The sequence below is a fragment of the Panthera onca genome, chromosome C2 (genome assembly GCF_046562875.1).
Source record: "Panthera onca isolate mPanOnc1 chromosome C2, mPanOnc1 haplotype 2, whole genome shotgun sequence".
NCBI lineage: Eukaryota > Metazoa > Chordata > Mammalia > Carnivora > Felidae > Panthera > Panthera onca.
This window is the reverse complement of record NC_138347.1, coordinates 96,238,989-96,259,321: the sequence shown is the minus strand read 5'-3', so window position 1 is coordinate 96,259,321 and position 20,333 is coordinate 96,238,989. Positions and strand designations below refer to the sequence as shown.

The 20,333-nt window shown below is 36.5% G+C and overlaps 1 protein-coding gene across 3 annotated transcripts; it reads left to right on the top strand.

Annotated features, from left to right (window-relative positions):
• The first annotated feature begins 44 nt into the window (after positions 1 to 44).
• MYNN (myoneurin) lies at positions 45 to 16,020 on the top strand. 3 transcript variants are annotated; one of them, XR_009612183.3, is made up of 9 exons: positions 46 to 398; positions 1,229 to 1,525; positions 5,913 to 6,706; positions 7,469 to 7,628; positions 9,645 to 9,823; positions 10,702 to 10,785; positions 11,801 to 11,887; positions 13,553 to 13,873; positions 15,498 to 16,020. XR_009612183.3 is itself a non-coding variant. In XM_060639181.3 (8 exons), exons 2-8 carry the CDS (start codon positions 1,260 to 1,262, stop codon positions 13,813 to 13,815), a joined length of 1,833 nt encoding a protein of 610 aa, XP_060495164.2. In that variant the 5' UTR covers positions 46 to 398; positions 1,229 to 1,259; the 3' UTR covers positions 13,816 to 16,020. The 3 variants fall into 3 exon arrangements, 2 of the variants coding, with proteins under 2 accessions (XP_060495166.2, XP_060495164.2); XM_060639181.3 differs by having other exon boundaries at positions 13,553 to 16,020; XM_060639183.3 differs by lacking the exon at positions 10,702 to 10,785 and having other exon boundaries at positions 45 to 398; positions 13,553 to 16,020.
• Positions 16,021 to 20,333: the final 4,313 nt, after the last annotated feature.

Sequence of the window (20,333 nt, the reverse complement as noted above, 5' to 3'; positions counted from 1 at the left end):
AGTGTGCAATCTGGCTCCCGGAAAGAGGACTTTCGGGCGGTGCTGCCCGACCTCGGCCCTGAACGAGAGATGCTGACTATCGGCCGACCAGAATGTTTAGAATGAGGAAGACAAGCGGGTCGCTGCGAATGAACCCTTAAGTCCCGTATCCATGACGTTCACAGTTTCGCTGGAGACCCTGGTATGCAGGAGAGCGAAATCTCTGCGGGCTAGCCCGGTCCGTCCTCGCCGGTACCAGACCTCCACGGTCCCAGAGCCTCCAGCGTTTCCTCTGGACGCCCGGGCCGGATATGATGTCTCCGTAGAGGAAGAAGGAAGAGGCGGAGCGGGGAGCGGTGACGTCCTTCCAAGATGGCGGAGAGAGCGTGAAGAAACTGTTGCCCCTTGATTTGCTCTAGGTGAGTCTTTCTTCACGCCCCAGCTTGTCAATCCTGCTTTCTCCGGACGCGGCGTCAGGAGTGAGCAGGCTTCATGGAGTTTGAATTCAGGTCGAGGCGAAGATATTAACATGGAAAGCTTGGGCGAGGCAGCCCCGGTGTTGGCTTTGGCCACAACCTCTGCTGTGGGAACCCGAGGCAGTCGTGGGAGCTGGCCGAAGGGCAGTGCGGCAGAAGCCGGGAGAGACTGGCTTTGGTTGTCACTCTCCGTTGCCGTCGGGAGGGGGATGAGAGGGGGTGTGGCCTCCTCCGGGCGAGTGACGGAACCTTGACAACTCTGGCTCTCTGCTCCTTCTCCGCCTCCTGGGCACCCGCCCCGCGTTTTGAAGCAACTGTGTGCACCACGGAAAACTAACAGGTTGTGGGGATTTGAGAGCGGTTTTAAAGAACTCATACTGTGTTTTTTCCCTCATCTGTCCAAAGGAGTCATTTCTTAGTGGTTTGTTAATTTTTTCCCCAACACATGCATGCGTACTGAGCTTGGAAGTCTGGAGGTTCAACTGCTGCAAAGCGTGAAATCTTGCGGTGCTTTTTTTTCAGCTCGTGGAAGTGTTTTCACGTATCGCCGTATATTGATGTGTCCAAACGATTGTGTTAGTTGGCCAAAGATAGGCACTTAACCTTCAGCATTTTTAACTAATCTGTTTGATAAGAATTTTCTGTGGGGGCAAATGAGGACTGACTTTATTCTTGTTCATGTTCTATGTCCCTTCTCCCCTTACCAATTGCTTGGGTGAAACGTTTGATGGAAACTTAGGGTTACTGACTTACTGTCTCTTTTTGTCTTTTAGAACAAGGGTAAAATTCCATTCTGATCTCAAAATGCAGTATTCGCACCACTGTGAGCACCTTTTAGAGAGACTGAACAAACAGCGGGAAGCAGGTTTTCTTTGTGACTGCACCGTAGTGATTGGGGAATTCCAGTTTAAAGCTCATAGAAATGTCCTTGCCTCATTTAGTGAGTATTTTGGTGCGATCTACAGAAGCACTTCTGAGAACAATGTCTTCCTTGATCAGAGTCAAGTGAAGGCTGATGGATTTCAGAAACTGTTGGAGTTTATATACACAGGAACTTTAAATCTTGACAGGTAAAGTACACATTTCGTTTTCATTTCTAAAAGCTAGTCAACGGTCTTTAGAGCTAAAGTATATTTGTAGCTTTTCCATTCAGTCCCTTAACTTCATATATTGCTGTGCACAATGCTATTGTTGTTTTTGATAAAGATGTCAGTATTACTGATTTGGGATGAACAGACTACATTTCTTTTTTTTTTTTTTTTTTTTTTTTAATTTTTTTTTCAATGTTTTTTATTTATTTTTGGGACAGAGAGAGACAGAGCATGAAAGGGGGAGGGGCAGAGAGAGAGGGAGACACAGAATCGGAAACAGGCTCCAGGCTCTGAGCCATCAGCCCAGAGCCCGACGCGGGGCTCGAACTCACGGACCGCGAGATCGTGACCTGGCTGAAGTCGGAGGCTTAACCGACTGCGCCACCCAGGCGCCCCAGACTACATTTCTTAAGCGCAAAAAGCACAGATGCTAATTAGATTAAAGCCTTTTTTCTGACACATTTGATTTACGTGCTGAAGCAAAACCTGCAATTTCAGTTATGGAAACTTGAAGATCATACATAATGAATTCTAAGTGAATTCCAGTTTCCTTGGTCTTTATATTCCTCTGATCTTCTCTCTTCCTCACTCTGTCCCCTACCTCTTAACGTGCTTGAGGTAGTAGGGGGGTGTGGATGAAGAAGGATGATCCTCTGTGTTCATTTCATGTATTCCCATTTCTAACCATAGATAGCAATGTGCAGGACCTCTTCCTGATCTTGATTCAAGAAAATAATTTCCTTGGAGTGTAAATGGCAGTGACTCCTGTTACCTCTGTAAAGCTATTAGTACTAATGCTTACACCAGATCCAAGGTGCTAGAATGCTTCTCTGAAATGCTTAATGCTGTCACTCCACTAACGGGAAGTAGGTTCTGAGGAATTTAATAATGCAGTCACTTGTGTCTCCCATGCATAGTGGACTGTATAATTAATTTAATCCTGATGAATTTACTAGTTGTGGAGGGAAACATAGAGAGGAAAAAAGGAAAGAGAAACCAATCAAATTACTCCTGTCTTCTTTCCTCCATCTCTTATGGAAGTCATAATCTGACATAAACAGGTATGCTCTTTAGAATTAGATCTAGCTGGTCAGTCACTGTATGTCTTTGAGCAACATGCAACCTCTGAGGGCCTCAGTTTCCCCATCTGTAAAAATGAGATTGTAGTAACTCCCTTGGTATTAGTGTGAAGATCAAGGATTTACTTGAAGGCCCGCTTCCCATTGAACATTAGTTTCATTTATTTTCTCTCTTCTACTCTCCTCTCTCCCTTTAACTCCACAATTTTTGGAGAAAAATAGGAAAGAAACAAAAAGGAAACACCTGAAATTTTGCCGTCCACTGATAATCACTATTAACACTTTGATAAAAATCTTTCATTTTCCAGATGATCTCTATATATACACATAGATATTAAACAGAATCCTTCTCTCTGTTTTACATTGCAACTTATTGTGGAAATATACTTCTTTAAAAAGCTAGAATCAAAATGTTCCTTAATTCTTTTGAAAAGGAGACACACTATTTTTGAATTATTTTTAAATTTTAACCTAATGAGATCTTCAAGTCAGTTCTCTGTGGGTTGATTAAAGGAACACATTAATCTACATGACAAATTATTTAAATTTACTGAATAGTTGACTCTACAGGTGCCTCATCTAAATATTTAGAGCACATTATGTAAAATAACCACAAAACCAGTGAATTTTGCTTGATCTTCAATTTAATAGTTTCCCTTTCTCAGTTAACTTTTCCAAATAATCTTGAATTGATTTGAACACACTGAAGAGCAGCTTACTTTGAGCCTTCATGCAAAGCACCAGTGTGAAAAAGAGCCAGATTTTTGTTCAGTCTTTTTTGATACATACCTTTCCTGGGAACTAGTTGTTTGAGCCCCACCACAAATGTGAGAAGACTTACATCAAAAGTAGAAAGTGTATAATTTAGTGATTACACTTAGTGAAGAAAGCAAAGTAATAGAGAATTAAGTGGACTCAGGAGCCAGATTACCTTGGTCAAATCTTATTCTAACCTCTGTGATCTTGGATGAATTACTTAATGTCTTTGTACATCTGAGCCTTCATTTGTACGTAAAATGGGATTATTACAGATTGCAGAGACCTGTCTTGAGGATTAAATAAACCATTCATGTAAAGCATTTAGCCACATACCTTGTAGCATGTAATTAAATGACTTTCAGTGACTGTTCAAAAGATGAAAGCAGGTTTGCAAGCACTGTAACTTCATGCTTGTAAACAAAAGCAGATTAGTCATTGGTGTAAGCAACTGCTGATTGGTTCTCTTAACTGTAACTGAGATTATAGTTTGTTTATGAAATAGATGAATAATTGGTATGAAATACTGTGTCAGTACCGAACAATTAGTGTGCATCTCAGTGCTAGTTTATATTGGTCTTAAAGGCTACCAGACCTTGTTATATGTTTGGTAGTTCACTGTATGGATCACTAAGCACAATTATAATTTGAGACCTAAGTATAATGAGTGATAAATTTGGTTTCATTCTAGTGCTCTCATTTATTGTAATAATAATAGACTATGTAACAAAATTAATAAAAATGCTTAAGGACAAAGGTAACATTTTTAGAAAGTGACAGTGTTACCGTATGCATGCTAAAAATATTTTGTATAAAAGATGAACAAGATTGTGTTTATATTTGGGCTATTTGTGTTATATCTTTGCAAATATAGAATTAACTTCATTACAAAGATCATCCGTTATGTATTCCAAAATTATAGCTAAGGCGCATAAGAAATCTTTAATATTTTCTTATCTAGGGGAAAGACTCCATTTGCAAATAGATTATATTCTTAGAGTTTATTTATACTATATTTAGGAACTTTAGGTATATTTTCCTAGAGAATAAAATGTTCCCTAAACTTGTGATTAGGTTTCCAAACGGGCCTATAAATCTGTTTATAATGAGCTGAGAAAATAACTCTGTGTATAATAAAAGGCAATTTTTTAAAAGCCAATGGAAAACTAAATTTAAAAAGAGGAAACATACAGGTGCCACTTGAGGTAAAGAAGTTTTCACCAGTTGATGAGAAAATGGATAGAGATCTGTAAATACTGTAGTATACTTTCAAAGACCTGAGTGGTTCATGAGCTAGTTAATGTTTAATTTCATTTCAAATTTTACTCTTCTTAAAAAAAAATAAAGATATATTAATAGCACTATAATTGTATTATCAGCTATGACTAAAACTTTTTTCTGGCTCATATAATCATGTGGGAAAAAGGAAAAGATTTTTTAAAATTTTTTCTGAAGAATTAAATAATATTTGGGGAAAAGAGCAGGAAGATTACTTGAAGGGTGTGTGTGTGTGTGTGTGTGTATCCATCCATCCATCCATCCATCCATCCTCAGATAATTATAAAAGGGTCCTATTTTCATGTTAATACCAACTCAACTCTCAGATTTTATAGCTAAGAAAAGCAGAGTGCCAACAGGTGCTGACTTACCCTAATTAGCTCACCTAGTAATGCCAGAGCCAGTGCTAGAGTAATAAAACAATTTTTCACCACATTGTAAACTTTTGGAGTGCAGGGACTATTTCTTATTTCTTAATACCCCTCTTAGTGTACCACACATGGTATATGCTCAGTAAATACTGACTAGAATGTTGAACAGGGTGAACTTAAGTCTTTCTATATAGTTCTAATAATGACAGACTCTCCAACTAACATGGGTTGAGTATCACACACAGGTGGGAGGGTTGTTAGAGCTTTCTGAAACCTTGTTCCATTGAAGTGTAATCAGTAAACCAGCAGCACTGGCATCACCAGCAACTGTGTTAGAAATGCAGACACTTGGGTCCCGTCACAGATCTACTGAACCTGAATCCTCATTTAACAAGATACCTGGGTGACTCACATGCACGGGAAAGTTTGAGAAGCACCGTTAAAGTCCCTCACAGGGGAGCAGAGGAAGGTAGGAAACAATTTTTTAGACTCTTGCTGTTGCCAATCCCAGAAAAGGTAGTTGCTATCTGAATAGGCCTCAGAATGAATGGGAGGAGGCAGTAAGTTGCCAACAGCTACTTTTGTGTTCCAAGTGTTTTTTAAAACACACAGAAATTTTAACATTTTCTTATAGTGGTACATTTGTAGTTATGAGTAACCATTATTTTTCATCTTTTGAAGTTCTGTAAAACTGGAGATTTTTGCCTAAAGATTATTCTGAATGAGTGAATGAATTTTTGTAAATTTATTCTTTTAGTTATGCCTTTTTCATCATTCTGCTTCGTTAGGTCTTTAAAAGACATTGAAATACATGTGCAGCTCTGTTTCACAAATAGTTTTTATTTGTTCAGAATATTGTCATTTAGCCTTGTTTCCTTACAGTTGGAATGTTAAAGAAATTCATCAGGCTGCTGACTATCTCAAAGTGGAAGAGGTGGTCACTAAATGTAAAATAAAGATGGAAGATTTTGCTTTTATTGCTAATCCCTCTTCTACAGAGATATCTAGTATTACTGGAAACATTGAATTGAATCAACAGACTTGTCTCCTTACTCTACGGGATTATAACAGTCGGGAAAAATCAGAAGTGTCTACAGATTTAGTTCAGGCAAATCCTAAACAAGGGGCTTTAGCAAAGAAGTCATCTCAAACGAAAAAGAAGAAGAAGGCCTTCAACTCCCAGAAAACAGGACAGAATAAAACAGTGCAATATCCCAGTGACATTTTAGAGAATGCATCTGTTGAATTATTCTTAGATGCAAATAAATTGTCCAGTCCTGTAATAGAACAAGTTGCACAAAGAAATGATAATTCAGAACTCGAGTTGACATCAGTTGTGGAAAATACTTTTCCAGCACAAGATATTGTGCAAACTGTTACAGTGAAACGGAAACGTGGAAAATCACAGCCAAACTGTGCTCTGAAAGAACATTCTATGTCTAATATAGCCAGTGTCAAGAATTCTTATGAGCTGGAGAGCTCTGGGGAAGAGCTGGATCAGAGGTATTCCAAGGCCAAGCCAATGTGTAACACATGTGGGAAAGTGTTTTCAGAAGCCAGCAGCTTGAGAAGGCACATGAGAATACATAAAGGAGTTAAACCTTATGTCTGCCACTTGTGTGGAAAGGCATTTACGCAATGTAACCAGCTGAAAACGCATGTAAGAACTCATACAGGTAAGACTGGTTTGTGGGAGATATAATTGCTTTTATACTGTGACTGAAATAATATTTTTGTACAGTACATATTAATATACAGTGTTGACTGTGACCAACATTTGGTATATACTTGTATTCACAAAAATATTTGTTTAGCATGTTAAGACTGTTGAAAATTTCTTTGTAATTGTGACCAAGTATTTAATGGCTATTTTGTTTTATTGCAGCTGATACTCTGAAGTCCTAATGTATGACCTGTGTATACCATTTTCCGTCATAGTTAAAATGAACATATACTTGATTCTAGCTTGCTAAGTATTTAACAGAGACAGAGATTAAGAGAACTGATAAAGGGGAAAAGTAATTACAACTCAGTACAGTTCTCAGATTTTGCCAATACATCTCACCTCCTGCTTCCTAATCTTTGTCAACTTCTGAACTCATTTCTTAGCATTACATACACATTTCATTCTTCAGCCTCTGCATTTACTTTCGTTTGGTACACTTAGATATGTACCTTTTAAGATGCAGTATGTATTTCTTTCTTTGACCACCTTTTCACTATTATGAATTGAGAAACACTGATTTCTTTTAATTCTATCAAGGTTTTGATAGTTGATCTGGAAGAAAGGTTCTGTTTGCTTTATTACTTCTAGCAGTTAACAATTTCCGAATACTGAAAATAGTACTGTTGATGAACTCTTTTGAAAGCCTATGTGGCTTAAGCAACTAAAACAATATCTCCTTTTAAATATAAATTTTATTTGCTTGTTCTTTTAGGTGAGAAGCCATACAAATGTGAATTGTGTGATAAAGGATTTGCTCAGAAATGCCAGCTAGTCTTCCATAGTCGTATGCATCATGGTGAGGAAAAACCCTATAAATGTGATGTATGCAATTTACAATTTGCAACTTCTAGCAATCTCAAGATTCATGCAAGGTAAAAAAAAAAAAAAAAAGTTGTTTGATCTTTGAGTCTGGCATTCACCTTAGTCTTATGAATAGACTACTGTGTTAGTATTCAAGACAGTAGAGTTCTAATTGTGGTTCTACCATTAAATTTTCTTAGCATAGTGAAGGAACTAGAGGAAGCCATGGTGGCTGGAGGGGAGTAAGTGAAGGAGAGAAGTAAGATCAGAATGAGAAATAGGTGATATGATCTTGCTTGCATTTTTTTTTTTTTATCTTGCTTACATTTTAAGGGGTGGCTCTGGCTGCTATATTGGAAAACAATTGTAACATTGCAAGAATGGAAGCAAAATTAACAGGAAGCTATAGATAAAATCCAAGTGAGAGTGATGATGATTTAGGCCACAGTGATGGCAATGGAAGAGATAAGTAGTGGTCAGATTCTGGACATATTTTTAAAGAATTTGCCGCAGATTGGATGTGGGGTATGATAGAAAAGAGGGTAGAATCAAAGATTCTGAGATTTATAGCCCGAGCACATGAAAAGATGGAATTACCATGAACTGAAATGGAAGAGAGTTGTGGATAGAGCAGTTTAAGAGGGCGTGTAGGCATTTTGAGCAGAGATCTGAATATGTTAAATTTGAGCTATTAGTCATCTGAATGGAGATGTACCAATAGACAGTTGGTTATGTAAGTCTGTAATTCAGGGGGCTGGTTTGAGCTGAAGATACAAATTTGGGAGTCTTCAGCATATAGATAATATTTAAAGCTATAATACTGAATGAGGTCACCAAGAAAATGAATGTGGATAGAGAAGCAATCAAAAGGACTGAATCATGAGGCACTCTAATCTTAAAAAATTCTGGGAGATAGTCAAGAACCAGCAGAGGTGACTAGCCAATATATAGGAGGAAAACCAACAGTAGACTGCCCTGGAATCCAAGTGAAGGAAATTATTCCAGAAGAGAACAATCAGTTTTGTCAAATTTGGTGATAGAGAGGTGAAGATTGAGACTTAACTGTTGGATTTACCAAAGTGAGAGGTCAGCAGTGCTCTCAACAAAAGCAATGTTAGTTGTGACTAGTAGAGAAAAATTAAAGTAGAACAATTGGAGACTCAAATTTTTGATATAGAGGAGCCAAGAAATGGAGGAGCAAGAGAGGTCAAGGTTTTTTTGTTTTGTTTTGTTTTTATGTTTATTTTTGAGAGAGAGAGAGAGAGCGCCAAAGAGAGAGCCAGAGTGTGAGCAGGGGAGGGGCAGGGAGAGAGGGAGACACAGAATCGAAAGCTGGCTCCAGGCTCTGAGCTGTCAGCACAGAGCCCGACACAGGGCTTGAACCCGCTAACCACTAGATCATGACCTGAGCCAAAGTCCGATGCTTGACTGACTGAGCCACTTAGGTGCCCCAAAGGGTCTTTTTTTAAAGATCAGAGACAGCAGTATATTTGTATGGGAAAAAGGAACTGTGGAGGAAATTATAGGAGTGTTACCAATGAGTAGGAAAGAGATAATATCTTAAGTATGCAAATGGGAGTGTTTGGATTCAGATGAATTGTCACCCTCATGTTAGAGTTAATGAGAAGAATAACAGATACATAGGTACAGATGCCTATAGGTGGAAGGTTGGGATGGTAGAAATTTTCTTCTGATTGCTTAAATTTTTCTCAGTAAAACAGGAAGCAAGGACATCAGCTAAAGATAAGGATGGATGAGGAGTTGCTGGAAGTTTAAGGAAAGAGTTTTAAAGAGTGAGTGAATGGACAAGTGAAAATAATTGCCTGCGGTATTAGGGACACACTTGACAACCATATAAAGATGACGGCAAAATTTTTTTAACTTACCTTAGAACTAATGTTTTGATAACATTATGCCAAAACATTTATTTTTGATTTGTATACATTGAAACTGTTGATTTTAAATATATATTCTTGGTCTGTTAATATGAAATACTACATGAAAAATTGTATAAAAAATGCTTATTATATAGATTGGATCCAAATTGTTTTACTTACCACTATATAACTTTATTTATTTACTAATAGGAAGCATAGTGGAGAGAAGCCATATGTCTGTGATAGGTGTGGACAGAGATTTGCTCAAGCCAGCACATTGACCTATCATGTTCGTAGGCATACTGGAGAAAAGCCGTATGTGTGTGATACTTGTGGGAAGGCATTTGCTGTCTCTAGTTCTCTTATCACTCATTCTCGAAAACATACAGGTAAGAATTTGACAGAGATGTTTAAAATAAGGAAAGTTGTAAAAAGAAAGGGAAATTGAGCCCTTACAGAAAGTAGATTTTAGATTTTGTTGTATATCTGTTGTGTGTGTGCTTCTTGAAGCCTTTTGTGTTTGTGGTTTTCACATAAATCATAAATATTAACTATAAAAGCAGACTTATTTTCTAAGATAGTACACAGTGGATGGAATTTTTTAATTATGTAACTATATACATTAAAAATCAGGTAATTTTGATGGTATATAAACTTGAGTTGAAATGTATTTTATGACCTTAGAAAAACCCCCTTAGCCTCTTGTTTCACTTCCCTTGGATAAAACAGTAGAGTGAAATTAAGGGGTGAAGGTGGGTTTAGGTAGAACATTGATTTTTATGACTTTTTAGGACTTTTCCTATGTAGACATTCTGAGATTCACAAATTAAACAGCTACTTCAAGTGCAAAATACCAGTTTTGAAGCACGTTGTACTCAAAGATTTTCAGTTTTGATAGAGTACTTCTTAAAATAGATCTTTCCTAAATAATTTCATTCCTCTTAATAATATAGTAGATAGCAAGAACTAAAGTCCTGGATTGATGAATTTTTAATCACGTTTGTAATCATAAAAATTGAACTTCTTGCCCAACTCTAGTCTACTAGAAGGATGTTTGCAGAAAGTTTTATTATATGAAAAGCATCAGGTTACATGAGCAGTGTAATTACTAATCTTCTAAGTTGGATCACACTGAAGATACCTCTAAAATACAATATAAAGAGGTTTTAATTCAGTATTTTAGAACAGGTTACTTTAGATTATTGTAATTGATAAAATATTATATTGGTATAGTACACCACTTCGCTATCTTTTATTTTCCATCTAGGTGAAAAACCATACATATGTGGTATTTGTGGGAAAAGTTTTATTTCCTCAGGAGAGCTCAACAAACACTTTCGATCCCATACAGGTCTGTGTTTAGGGAGAACGTATTATTTTTTGTTCTCTCTAATTTCTTTTTATGTAAACCTTGACTTTTAAACCATTATGGACTATATGGTTTCTATTCGTACTCTACCTATAGCAATATTTTAATGTATAACTATCAACTTTCTATTTGCTTTGTTTCTTTAGTTATTTGGAGTAGTGTTAATTAAGTTGGGTCTAGAATTGTATAGATTTTCTAAAAAATATGCCAGATAATAATAGTTTTTAGATGACTTAGATTAAATTGCAAAGATGTACCAAGAAATGAAAAGGAATATATAATACCAAGATAATACTAGATTTTCTTATCAAGTAGTGTTCAGTAAGCAAGTTTTTAGAATGAATGTTAGAATTGACATGTTTCTTGTAAGAGTATTGTATAATATGAAGAAAATATGGAACAAAAAAAAATTAAAACAAGGGAAAATGCCACTTTGAAGATGGACTCTTTTCATTTTCTTTGTCATTTTAAAAATTATTTCTCGCTATTCCTATCTAGAATACTATGAGCCCCTAGTAGACATTTAATAAATTTATTGGCGGCTTCTTTACTCTTAGGCTTCATAGTTTGTAAAGCATTGAACACTTCTTATTCAAAGGAATTATAATTTTGTAGCATTTTATTCTGTCACTGTTTGTACAGGATTTTCTAATTTGTAGGCTGCCAGAAAGCAGAAATACTTAACATTTTCCCCCAGCTGTTCCTCTTAGTATCTGGCATATAACTGGCACTCACTAAATGTCTAATAGTAATAAGAGTAAGTTAAATTTCTCTTAACAAAAGGGCTCAATTTTTCCTGAAATGGGGATGCTTAGTATAACAGAACGCCTAATGTGTATGGAAGTTTTTGTTTGACTATATTATAACCACGTGACTAAATGGTAATTTGAAACTAAACTTAAACAGTACAGTAATGTTTACACTGCATTCGAAAACATTGATATTTTTGTCTTAGCTTCAAAAATACTGAGTTTAAACTTTTTAACTTGCTTTTCAGGAGAAAGGCCATTTATCTGCGAATTATGTGGAAATTCTTACACAGATATTAAAAATTTAAAGAAGCACAAAACAAAAGTCCATTCCGGTAAATGTTTGTGTTTTTTTTAAAATTTAGGGCTCTCATAATGGTGCTACTCCCAAAATGTTGAGATGCACATTATAACAATTTAAATTAGATACATATTTTTAAAAACTAGATAAAAACATATTAGGAAGGTAGCTTTATAATTTGTAGATAAGTTCACTAGAAATTTCTTTCCATATTGACCGTCTAATAAACAGTACTTGAAATATTTCCTCTTTTAAAAACCTGATTTATGAAGTTACAAGAAAGAAAGAATATATAAACAAAACGTGTATCACTATTCTCCAGACTGGAGTCTGGGTTACCTGGGGATTAGTTATGCGACAAAAAGGGCATCATGAACACATGAATCCAGAAACATGTAAGAGGAAGTAGGGAAATGGGTAGCTCCAAACTGTTACATAAAAATGAAAAGCCAGACTATAAAATTTAAGTCTGTTGCTTAAAATGAATCCTTGAAAACGTTTCACTATGTTTGTCATAATTAAAAACAAAATACTAGGCTTCTTCAGTGTATAGAGATGTTAACAAGTCTTTGATAGTAAACAGCGACATCATAAGGATTAAGAAGTAACATATGAAAACTGCAATGTGAGTAATTCAACAAACGTTAAATGCCTCTGCCTCCAAAGTACACATAACTGCAGAATAATACGAAGTTGAAAAACGCACAGTCTTAGTCCTCAAAGAGTTTACAATCTGGTGTAGGAGACCAGAAATCTAAATATATAACTGTGATTACAAGACAAAATGTAGGGTATAGTAGAGACAGAAGTGCTAAAGAAGAGATTAAGTCCTTCTGAGGTGAGTATTGGAAAAACTTAATTCTAGGGAACTTGAAGGAGAGAGAGGGGTTCAGAGAATGGAGATGGGAAAAGGAGGGTTCCTCCCAGGCAGAGAGAATATTGTAAAGGGAGTCACCGGGATAAGGAAGTTCAGGTTGTATTGGCTGGTTGAACTGAAGAGTAGTTAGGCAAGAACAGAATTCTAGTTTTATGAAAGCAAATATGCAGTTTTATCTAATGAAACAGATTGAAATCATGTAAAAACTTTGGGGTGGCAGAAGCATGGTAAAGCTCATGGAAAATTTGAAGGCAAAAGTGTATCATAATCAGTGTGATAATTTATGCCCTTGAGCAGAATTTCTCACTTCTGAAAAATACACAAAAGTGCTGTATCTCTGAACTTGAACTCAGAGAATAGTATGAACTACTCATTAATACGTTCAGGGAACAAATCTGTTATGTGTATAGCACTATTATTAAGTACTTTAAAGGAATCAGAGAAGTATAATTTGACATTTACCCTTGAGGAGTTTACAGTCTGAGAGGCCATACCAGTATGAAGCAGAATGTTCAGTAGCAATAAGAGACAGATGTCACAAGGTAGTATACAAAAAATTGACGAGTGATAAAATAGGTAACAGCTCACCCTTGTCTAGAACAGTTAAATCCCTTTTAAGTTCAACTTGGTGCTTAAACCTAAGCTTGAGGCCCATATTGGACTTGTGTAAATAATGAGGGTAAATCAGTATAAGAGAAACAGCATGAGTAAAGCTGTGGAGGTTGGAATGTAAGTTCTGGGAATGGTAAGCAGATTTAGTCTATCTAAGAGTTTTTGTTTTGTTTCCAAAGATAGCATAAATTTCTTTCTCTTCTATTTCAGGTGCAGATAAACTTCTAGATTCTAGTATAGAGGATCATCCGTTGAATGAACAAGATTCTATACAAAAAAGTCCTTTATCAGAAACACTGGATGTGAAGCCTTCTGATATGACTTTACCACTATCTCTTCCGCTTGGAACTGAGGACCACCACATCCTTCTGCCTGTCACAGATAACCAGTCTCCTACATCAGATACGTTGTTGAGATCAACTGTGAATGGGTATTCGGAACCACAGTTGATTTTTTTACAGCAATTATACTGACTTTGTGAGGAATATGGAATTGCTAAGACGTCTTTGGTAGTAAACATAAACATCTCTGGTAAGGTGCATATATTCATATTAAATTAGCATTCATTTGAGTTGTGACCATTATTTTCCATTCAGCTGAAGTAAACACCTGATGCTGCATCATAACTGCAATGCTTGTTTTGATTTTTGGCTTCTATGCCTAGATTATAAACATGACATGTTAAGGAGTGAATTATACTGTAGTAGCACTATTTTGAATGGATGAGTTTTTTTCTCTTAGAGCTGCCTTAATTCATTTTTATTTTGCATTTTAAATTGCTTTTCATTTATTTAAGTGGAATCTTTCCATTTATATGAGTCAGTTTTGACCTGCGGGATTTTTTAGTTTTTTCCCCTCAAAATTTAAGCAAAATCTATGGTAGTATCAGGCCAATAGTGTTGCTGTTACCAAGCCCCATAGACCAGTACATAAACTATGGGGGGAAAGTGAATTTTCATTCTTCTACTTAAGAGAATTTAGGTACTGAATAAGAATTGTGCTGTTTCTCTATTAATATATTCCCTTGGAGGTAACTTTTCTAATGACACAAAAAGAAGTGTTTTTCTTAAAAGCTAGAAAACTGTATATACATTTTTGTTCATTTAGGCCTCAGAATTCTGGAGAAAAGCAGTGATCAGTACTTTTGAGTTATCCAAGACTACATTTATTTGCAAAATGAGTTTTAAATAGATCATTTGGTGTCTTTATCGTAATAAAGACAGCTTCAAAATTTGATTCAGGTTATGTTTTAATAGGTTTCTAGATTACTGGAGATGAGGAAAATATGAATTTTGAAGATTTTTGATAAGCCTTGCTACACCTGTTACGCACCTTTTAAAATACTAAGTTCCAAAAAGAATTTTTTAAACGTAAACCTAATGCGTACGCTAAATCACTTGGCTTCTCAATTGACACATTGTAATTACATAAAGAACTAAGAAATTAGCTTCATTTATCAGTGAACATTTGACTTACCAGAAAGCCAGTTTGCTAAATATTTTACATTTTTCTGTAAGTTTTGAGTTTAAAATTTTATGAATCAAACCACAACATTTGGTTGTTGTCAGACTGCCTACAGTAGTCTGTCTTCTTCTTACTGAATGTAAAAAATTCAGTATCATTCTGATATTTACTTCCCCATCCCACTTTTCCCGCATAATTCATTTATATTACTGCCTGATCTTTGGACATTAGATTACCAGTTCCACAGAGTCAGTTCCTATGCTGCTGATCAAACACCATGGTGACATTATTTCTTATTTCTGCCATGCATTAGTTGTGGCTTATTTGTTTTCTGTAATAAAGTTAACGTGGGGTTTGGGGTTTTTTTGATATTGATTTCCTTAATTGAATTTTCTCTGGCATCCTAGTCAGAAGAACCAACTAGAAGAGGATGTAATGAGACTACTTAATTCTTGTACACTCTAGAGAGGCCACCGTTTCACAGCACACTCACCATTTTCACAGTAGTTTGCCACCAGTGGGACTGACTTCACAGTTTGAAATATTCCCTTTGTGTAATATACATCAAACTTAGGATTTAATTATTTATCTAAGAAATCTAATTATGCTTGTGTATTAATATGCTGGGTTTAAATACAATTTATAAAGTTATAAAATGTTCAACTAATCTATTCTGGCTTAAATTCAATAGGAATTTATTGGAATGTGAAGAAATTAAAGAAAATTAAAAGACAGCCTCTTTAAGAAGTCTGCTGAAATGGAGAGGTTATATTTAATTCACATCTTCATTAATCCAAGCATCTAAAGAATAAAATTTCAAAATGGCTACAGTGATGTCAAAATTTTATGAGAGCTGTAGTTACCAAATTTCTTCTAATAATGGTAATTAGCATTTTTTATAGATTAGTCCTCAGATTTATTATTTTTAATATTATTGGATTAGAATGGGTAAGGTTGATTTACTGTGTTTTTTCTCCATCACATTATCTGCTTCATAACTAAAATACTTTCTTTTAAAATTGACATGTCTCGATGCTCTTCCAGAGTGACATGTGAGAAATCTTGAAGGCTGAGGTCCCTGTCTTGTCATTCTTCTCATAATGCTATACAATTTTTTATGATAATATGCTTATATTTTAGTTGTATCTGGTGTCATTTTAACACTCAATTACCGTTTAAATAAGTCTGGTTTTAAATATATTTGTTACAATGCAGTTTTGGGAAAGGTCTATTCTTAATATGATTACGTTTTTGAAAGTGTTTAGGATGTTGAAGCTCTCACTGAGAAATTATTTTCTAAAATAATTTTGTATGTATTAGATTATTCCTACTGTATTGTTAGATTTTAGACTTTTTAAAAAGAAACCATAGATTATATATAAATGATTTTTTGCTGTTTTTAAATGGTACTTGTTTTATGTTTAATTTCATAGGATAATTTTGATAGACAAATTTTAGAAAAAAAATTTTTTTAATGGTTCTGATGTTCTGTTGCAAAAGTAGTTTAGCACTTCTGTATGTTTCAGTTCTACAGAAATTGTACGAGTGAGAGTAGTTGAAATGTACATGTGTAAAAACAATGTACATATACTTGTTTTTAAAAATATCCTAGAATAATAGTTCTAACATTTAATGCATATCAGACACATTTTAAAATAACACTATCCCAGTCCCACCCCACCTTAGTCTTACTAAATCATACAATCTGTGGGATATATATGATGGAAAAGCCCCATAGCAGATTTTAATGTAACCAGACATTGAGAACCAATATCCTGAATGTTTCTTGGTGTTCTTTTGGAAAGCATTTAAAAATGAAGCTCTTGATATAATTTTCCATCTTGTACTTAGATTTTGAGTCTTTAGAACTTTACTAGAAATACCACCAAGTAAAAAGAAATTGTATTTTAATGCAATTTCTGTATATTCTACATTTTTACTCTTTATTTATAAACAACTTGGAGATTTAGTTATTGGAGCATTAATTTTTTTTTTTTTTTTTTTTTTTTTTTTTTGGTGGAGCATTAATTTCTTGACAATGATATGGTTACTCTTTTGTCCTCTGCAACCCCTGCCCCCCATTCATTCAAGAGAAATTTGGGGGGCATATGGGTGGCTCAGGCGGTTAGGTGTCTGGACTCTTGATTTTGGCTCAAATCATGAACTCATGGTGATGAGATTGAGCACTGTGTAGGGCTCCGCGCTGGGCATGGAGCCTGCTTAATATTCTCCCTCTCCCTTTTCCTCTGCCCCTTCACTGCATGTGCGCATGCTCCCATGCGTGCACTTTCTCAAAAAAGAGAGATTTGGTTTATTTGTTTAAGGAATTAGATCATTATCATGTAAACATAATAACCACCCAGAAGTAGGGTATTTAATATCGAGAAGAATGCACTAAAATAAATACCATAGGTGTGAATAGATACCTGGATTAAAATGTCTGGCCAGTATTTCAAATGCTAGAAAATTATTGAAATCAATACATAAACCTACAAAGATAAATAAACTAAATACCACCCTAAGTCAAATGGGAAGGAAAAGCCTGAATATAACTGGCAGTAAACAAGACAATGTCAAGTGTTACAGGGGAAGGCAAGAAAGAAAATATTGAGCAGTCAGCCAGAGTTGAATGGGCAGAAAAAGGGCCATTACTCCCATGGATAGGCAAACAAGAAGAAATGGATGATAGGAAGGAATGTGCACACAGCTAACTGAAATAGGCAGAATGAAAAAAGTATGAAACAGGGAGGAGTGAAAGACATGTCCAGTGCTGTGCCTACAATCATCTTACATGAAATAGTCCTCAGTCCTCTGCCTGTGCTGAGGAGTAGGATTGGATAGCCAGGTTTATAACCCATGATCTCACACACCCAAGCACAGTTGACTGCTGAAGGGCAGGGGTTAGATAGCCACATTTATAACACATGATTCCATACTATGTCCACAGCTAACTGAACACTTTACCAGGGAGAAACAATTCTTAGGCCCGACTGAGCGGTTAGATTCTCAAGAATTTGAGTTTTGAAATTCAGAGACTGTTAGGTTTTGGTATACATGTGAGTGGAAAGATCGTTTAGAACTGGCCCAGAGTCAGTGAAGCAAGCCGGAGTCTACAGGAAATTATGAATAAGCAGAGAAAGCTGATCTATAGAGTGAAGCAAGGGAGTGAAATCAGTTCACAGAACCAGCCACTGATTCCCTGTGAGAGAAGTGTGGCCTTGGTTTCTGGCTTTGCAGTCCCATTCTTTAAGTGGCACAGTGCTGTGCTTCATTTCCTTGTCCCTGGGTGCCAGTGATTTTTTTTTCCCCTGTTAGATCCTTAAGGTAAATCCTTTTCTTAAACAGGCATGAATGAATCAGTGTCTTTTCCTTGCAGTTAGATAGCTCCGACTTAGACACCTAAGTTTTGATCCTTAATAATTGAGAAGATGGTGATCCCATTAACTGTGATAGGGAAGATAAGGAAGAGGCTTACAAAAGAGAAGACTTTAGTGGCGCCTGGGTGGCTCAGTCGGTTAAGCATCTGACTTCGGCTCAGGTCATGATTTCACAGTCCGTGAGTTCAATCCCTGTGTCGGGCTCTGTGCTGACTGCTTGGAGCCTGCTTCAGATTCTGTGTCTCCCTCTCTCTGACCCTCCCCCGTTTATGCTCTGTCTTTCTCTGTCTCAAAAATAAATAAATACTGAAAAAAAGTTAAAAAAAGAAGACTTTATTTTAGATGCATTGAGTTTGGTGATAAAACAGCCATGTGACAATGTCTAGCTGTAGTTGGAAATGGAGCCTTAAGCCCAGGAGAGGTTAGAGCTAAAGATACAGATCTTGTAGCATAAGACTGATAATTATTGTGATAGAAATGATTCAGGCAGCCCTAGGAGATGGTACAGAACAAAAGATGAGGAAACAATCTTCAGGGAAATACATTTAAAGAATGAGCCAAAGATGGGGTGCCTGGATGGCTCAGTTGGTTAAGTGTCCAGTTTCGGCTCAGGTCATGATCTCACAGCTTGAGAGTTTGAGCCCAATCGATTGAGAGCCTGCTTGGGATTCTCTCTCAAAGAGAGAAAGTGAGGGAGAGAGGGAGGCAGGGAGGGTGGAAGGAAGGAAGGAAAGGAGATACAAAGTGATAACAGGAAGAAAATCGGGGTGTGGCAAGTTTCACAAGGACAAAAGTGGCTTTACACCAGTCATATGGCACAGAGAAATTAAATAGGTGCAAATCAAAGACAACTTTAGGTTGGGTAATTGAAGCATGATGATCCTTTGAGAAGGCAGTTATAGTAAGCTTAGGTGGATATGATTTGAGTGGTAGTTAAGACATTGAATACTACTGTTTAGCTTGAAAAGCAGAGTGTAGATCAAGATCAGTTTTTGTCAAACATGTAAAAAATATCAAGCACTTTTTTGTTTTCAAACCTGAAACATCGCAAAATGAAGAGCATAATATTTGTAACACCATAATCAAGAGGCTGTATTTGAGCCTGAAATTAAAGGATGATAAGAGAAAAATGGAAACATACACATGGTCACAGATTTATTCATGGTTCAAATGTGCAGAGGAAATAGAGTATTCTGACAGAATGTGCATGTATTTACTCTTGAGCTCCCACCCAGTGGGAAGTCTGGAAAAAATTAACCTTTAGTCCCAGCCAATTTAAAACTTAGTCTAATATAAAGGAGATACAATTTATAATATTTTAAAGTAATGCTTAAACTTTTGGAAAAATGCTGTCTTATTTCTGCCCTTTGTCTTCTCTTTAAACTGGTGTCCAGCTATACGGAGGGTGCTTACATGACATAATGGCATCAGGGAAGACCATGTGTTCAGGTCTTCATTCTCTGGGCATCCTGCTGGCCTCTGATGCAGTAGGCAACAGCTTGTAAAATAGGTGATCAGATTTTTCCTAGCTTGGTCAGAGCCTGGTGGTTGTTGACTGAATTGGCCTCGCCTTAGATTTAACAAACGTGGAGAACTCAGACTTCTGCTGCTCTGTCTCAAGCAGGCCATTGTAGATCAGGTTGCAGGTTTAACCTGTGCCACCCCACCACAGGCTTGAAGTAAGCCTGTTTGCCTGCCATTCATGAACTTGCTTCCCACTCAGCTAGCTACCTTCCCTTGGGAGAATGTAGAAACTTGCGGCGGGGTGGGGGTCCCTTCTATTCCACACAGGAACAGAGATTAGCCTGGACAGGCAGATCTCGTTACCAAGGTTTATTTTTTTGTGACTATTTCCTAGACTGACGAGAGGCCACCTCGTTCCAGAATCTGGTAGACTCCTCTGCTACCCAGCATATTACAGAATACTTCAAAGCAATAAGAGACTATTGCTACATTAAACATAAGTAAATCACACAGACACAAAGGGTATACGATTCCGTTTCTATAAAATTCAGAAGTAGGCAAAACTGTTACTGTGGTATTAGAAATCAGGAAAGTGGTTGCCTGTTGGAAGAAGGTTGGAGGCACTTCTGGGAAGCGTGTGGTATTTACTATCTTTATGTAAGTTGTGGCTGACACAGGTGGGTTAG

Bases quoted from the DNA above. Each gene is read 5' to 3' on its own strand.
- MYNN (XM_060639181.3), top strand. From the start codon at position 1,260: ATGCAGTATTCGCACCACTGTGAGCACCTTTTAGAGAGACTGAACAAA. The intron at 10,786-11,800 runs GTCTGTGTTTAG...CTTGCTTTTCAG, and splicing joins ACACTTTCGATCCCATACAG to GAGAAAGGCCATTTATCTGC. The intron at 11,888-13,552 runs GTAAATGTTTGT...CTTCTATTTCAG, and splicing joins CAAAACAAAAGTCCATTCCG to GTGCAGATAAACTTCTAGAT.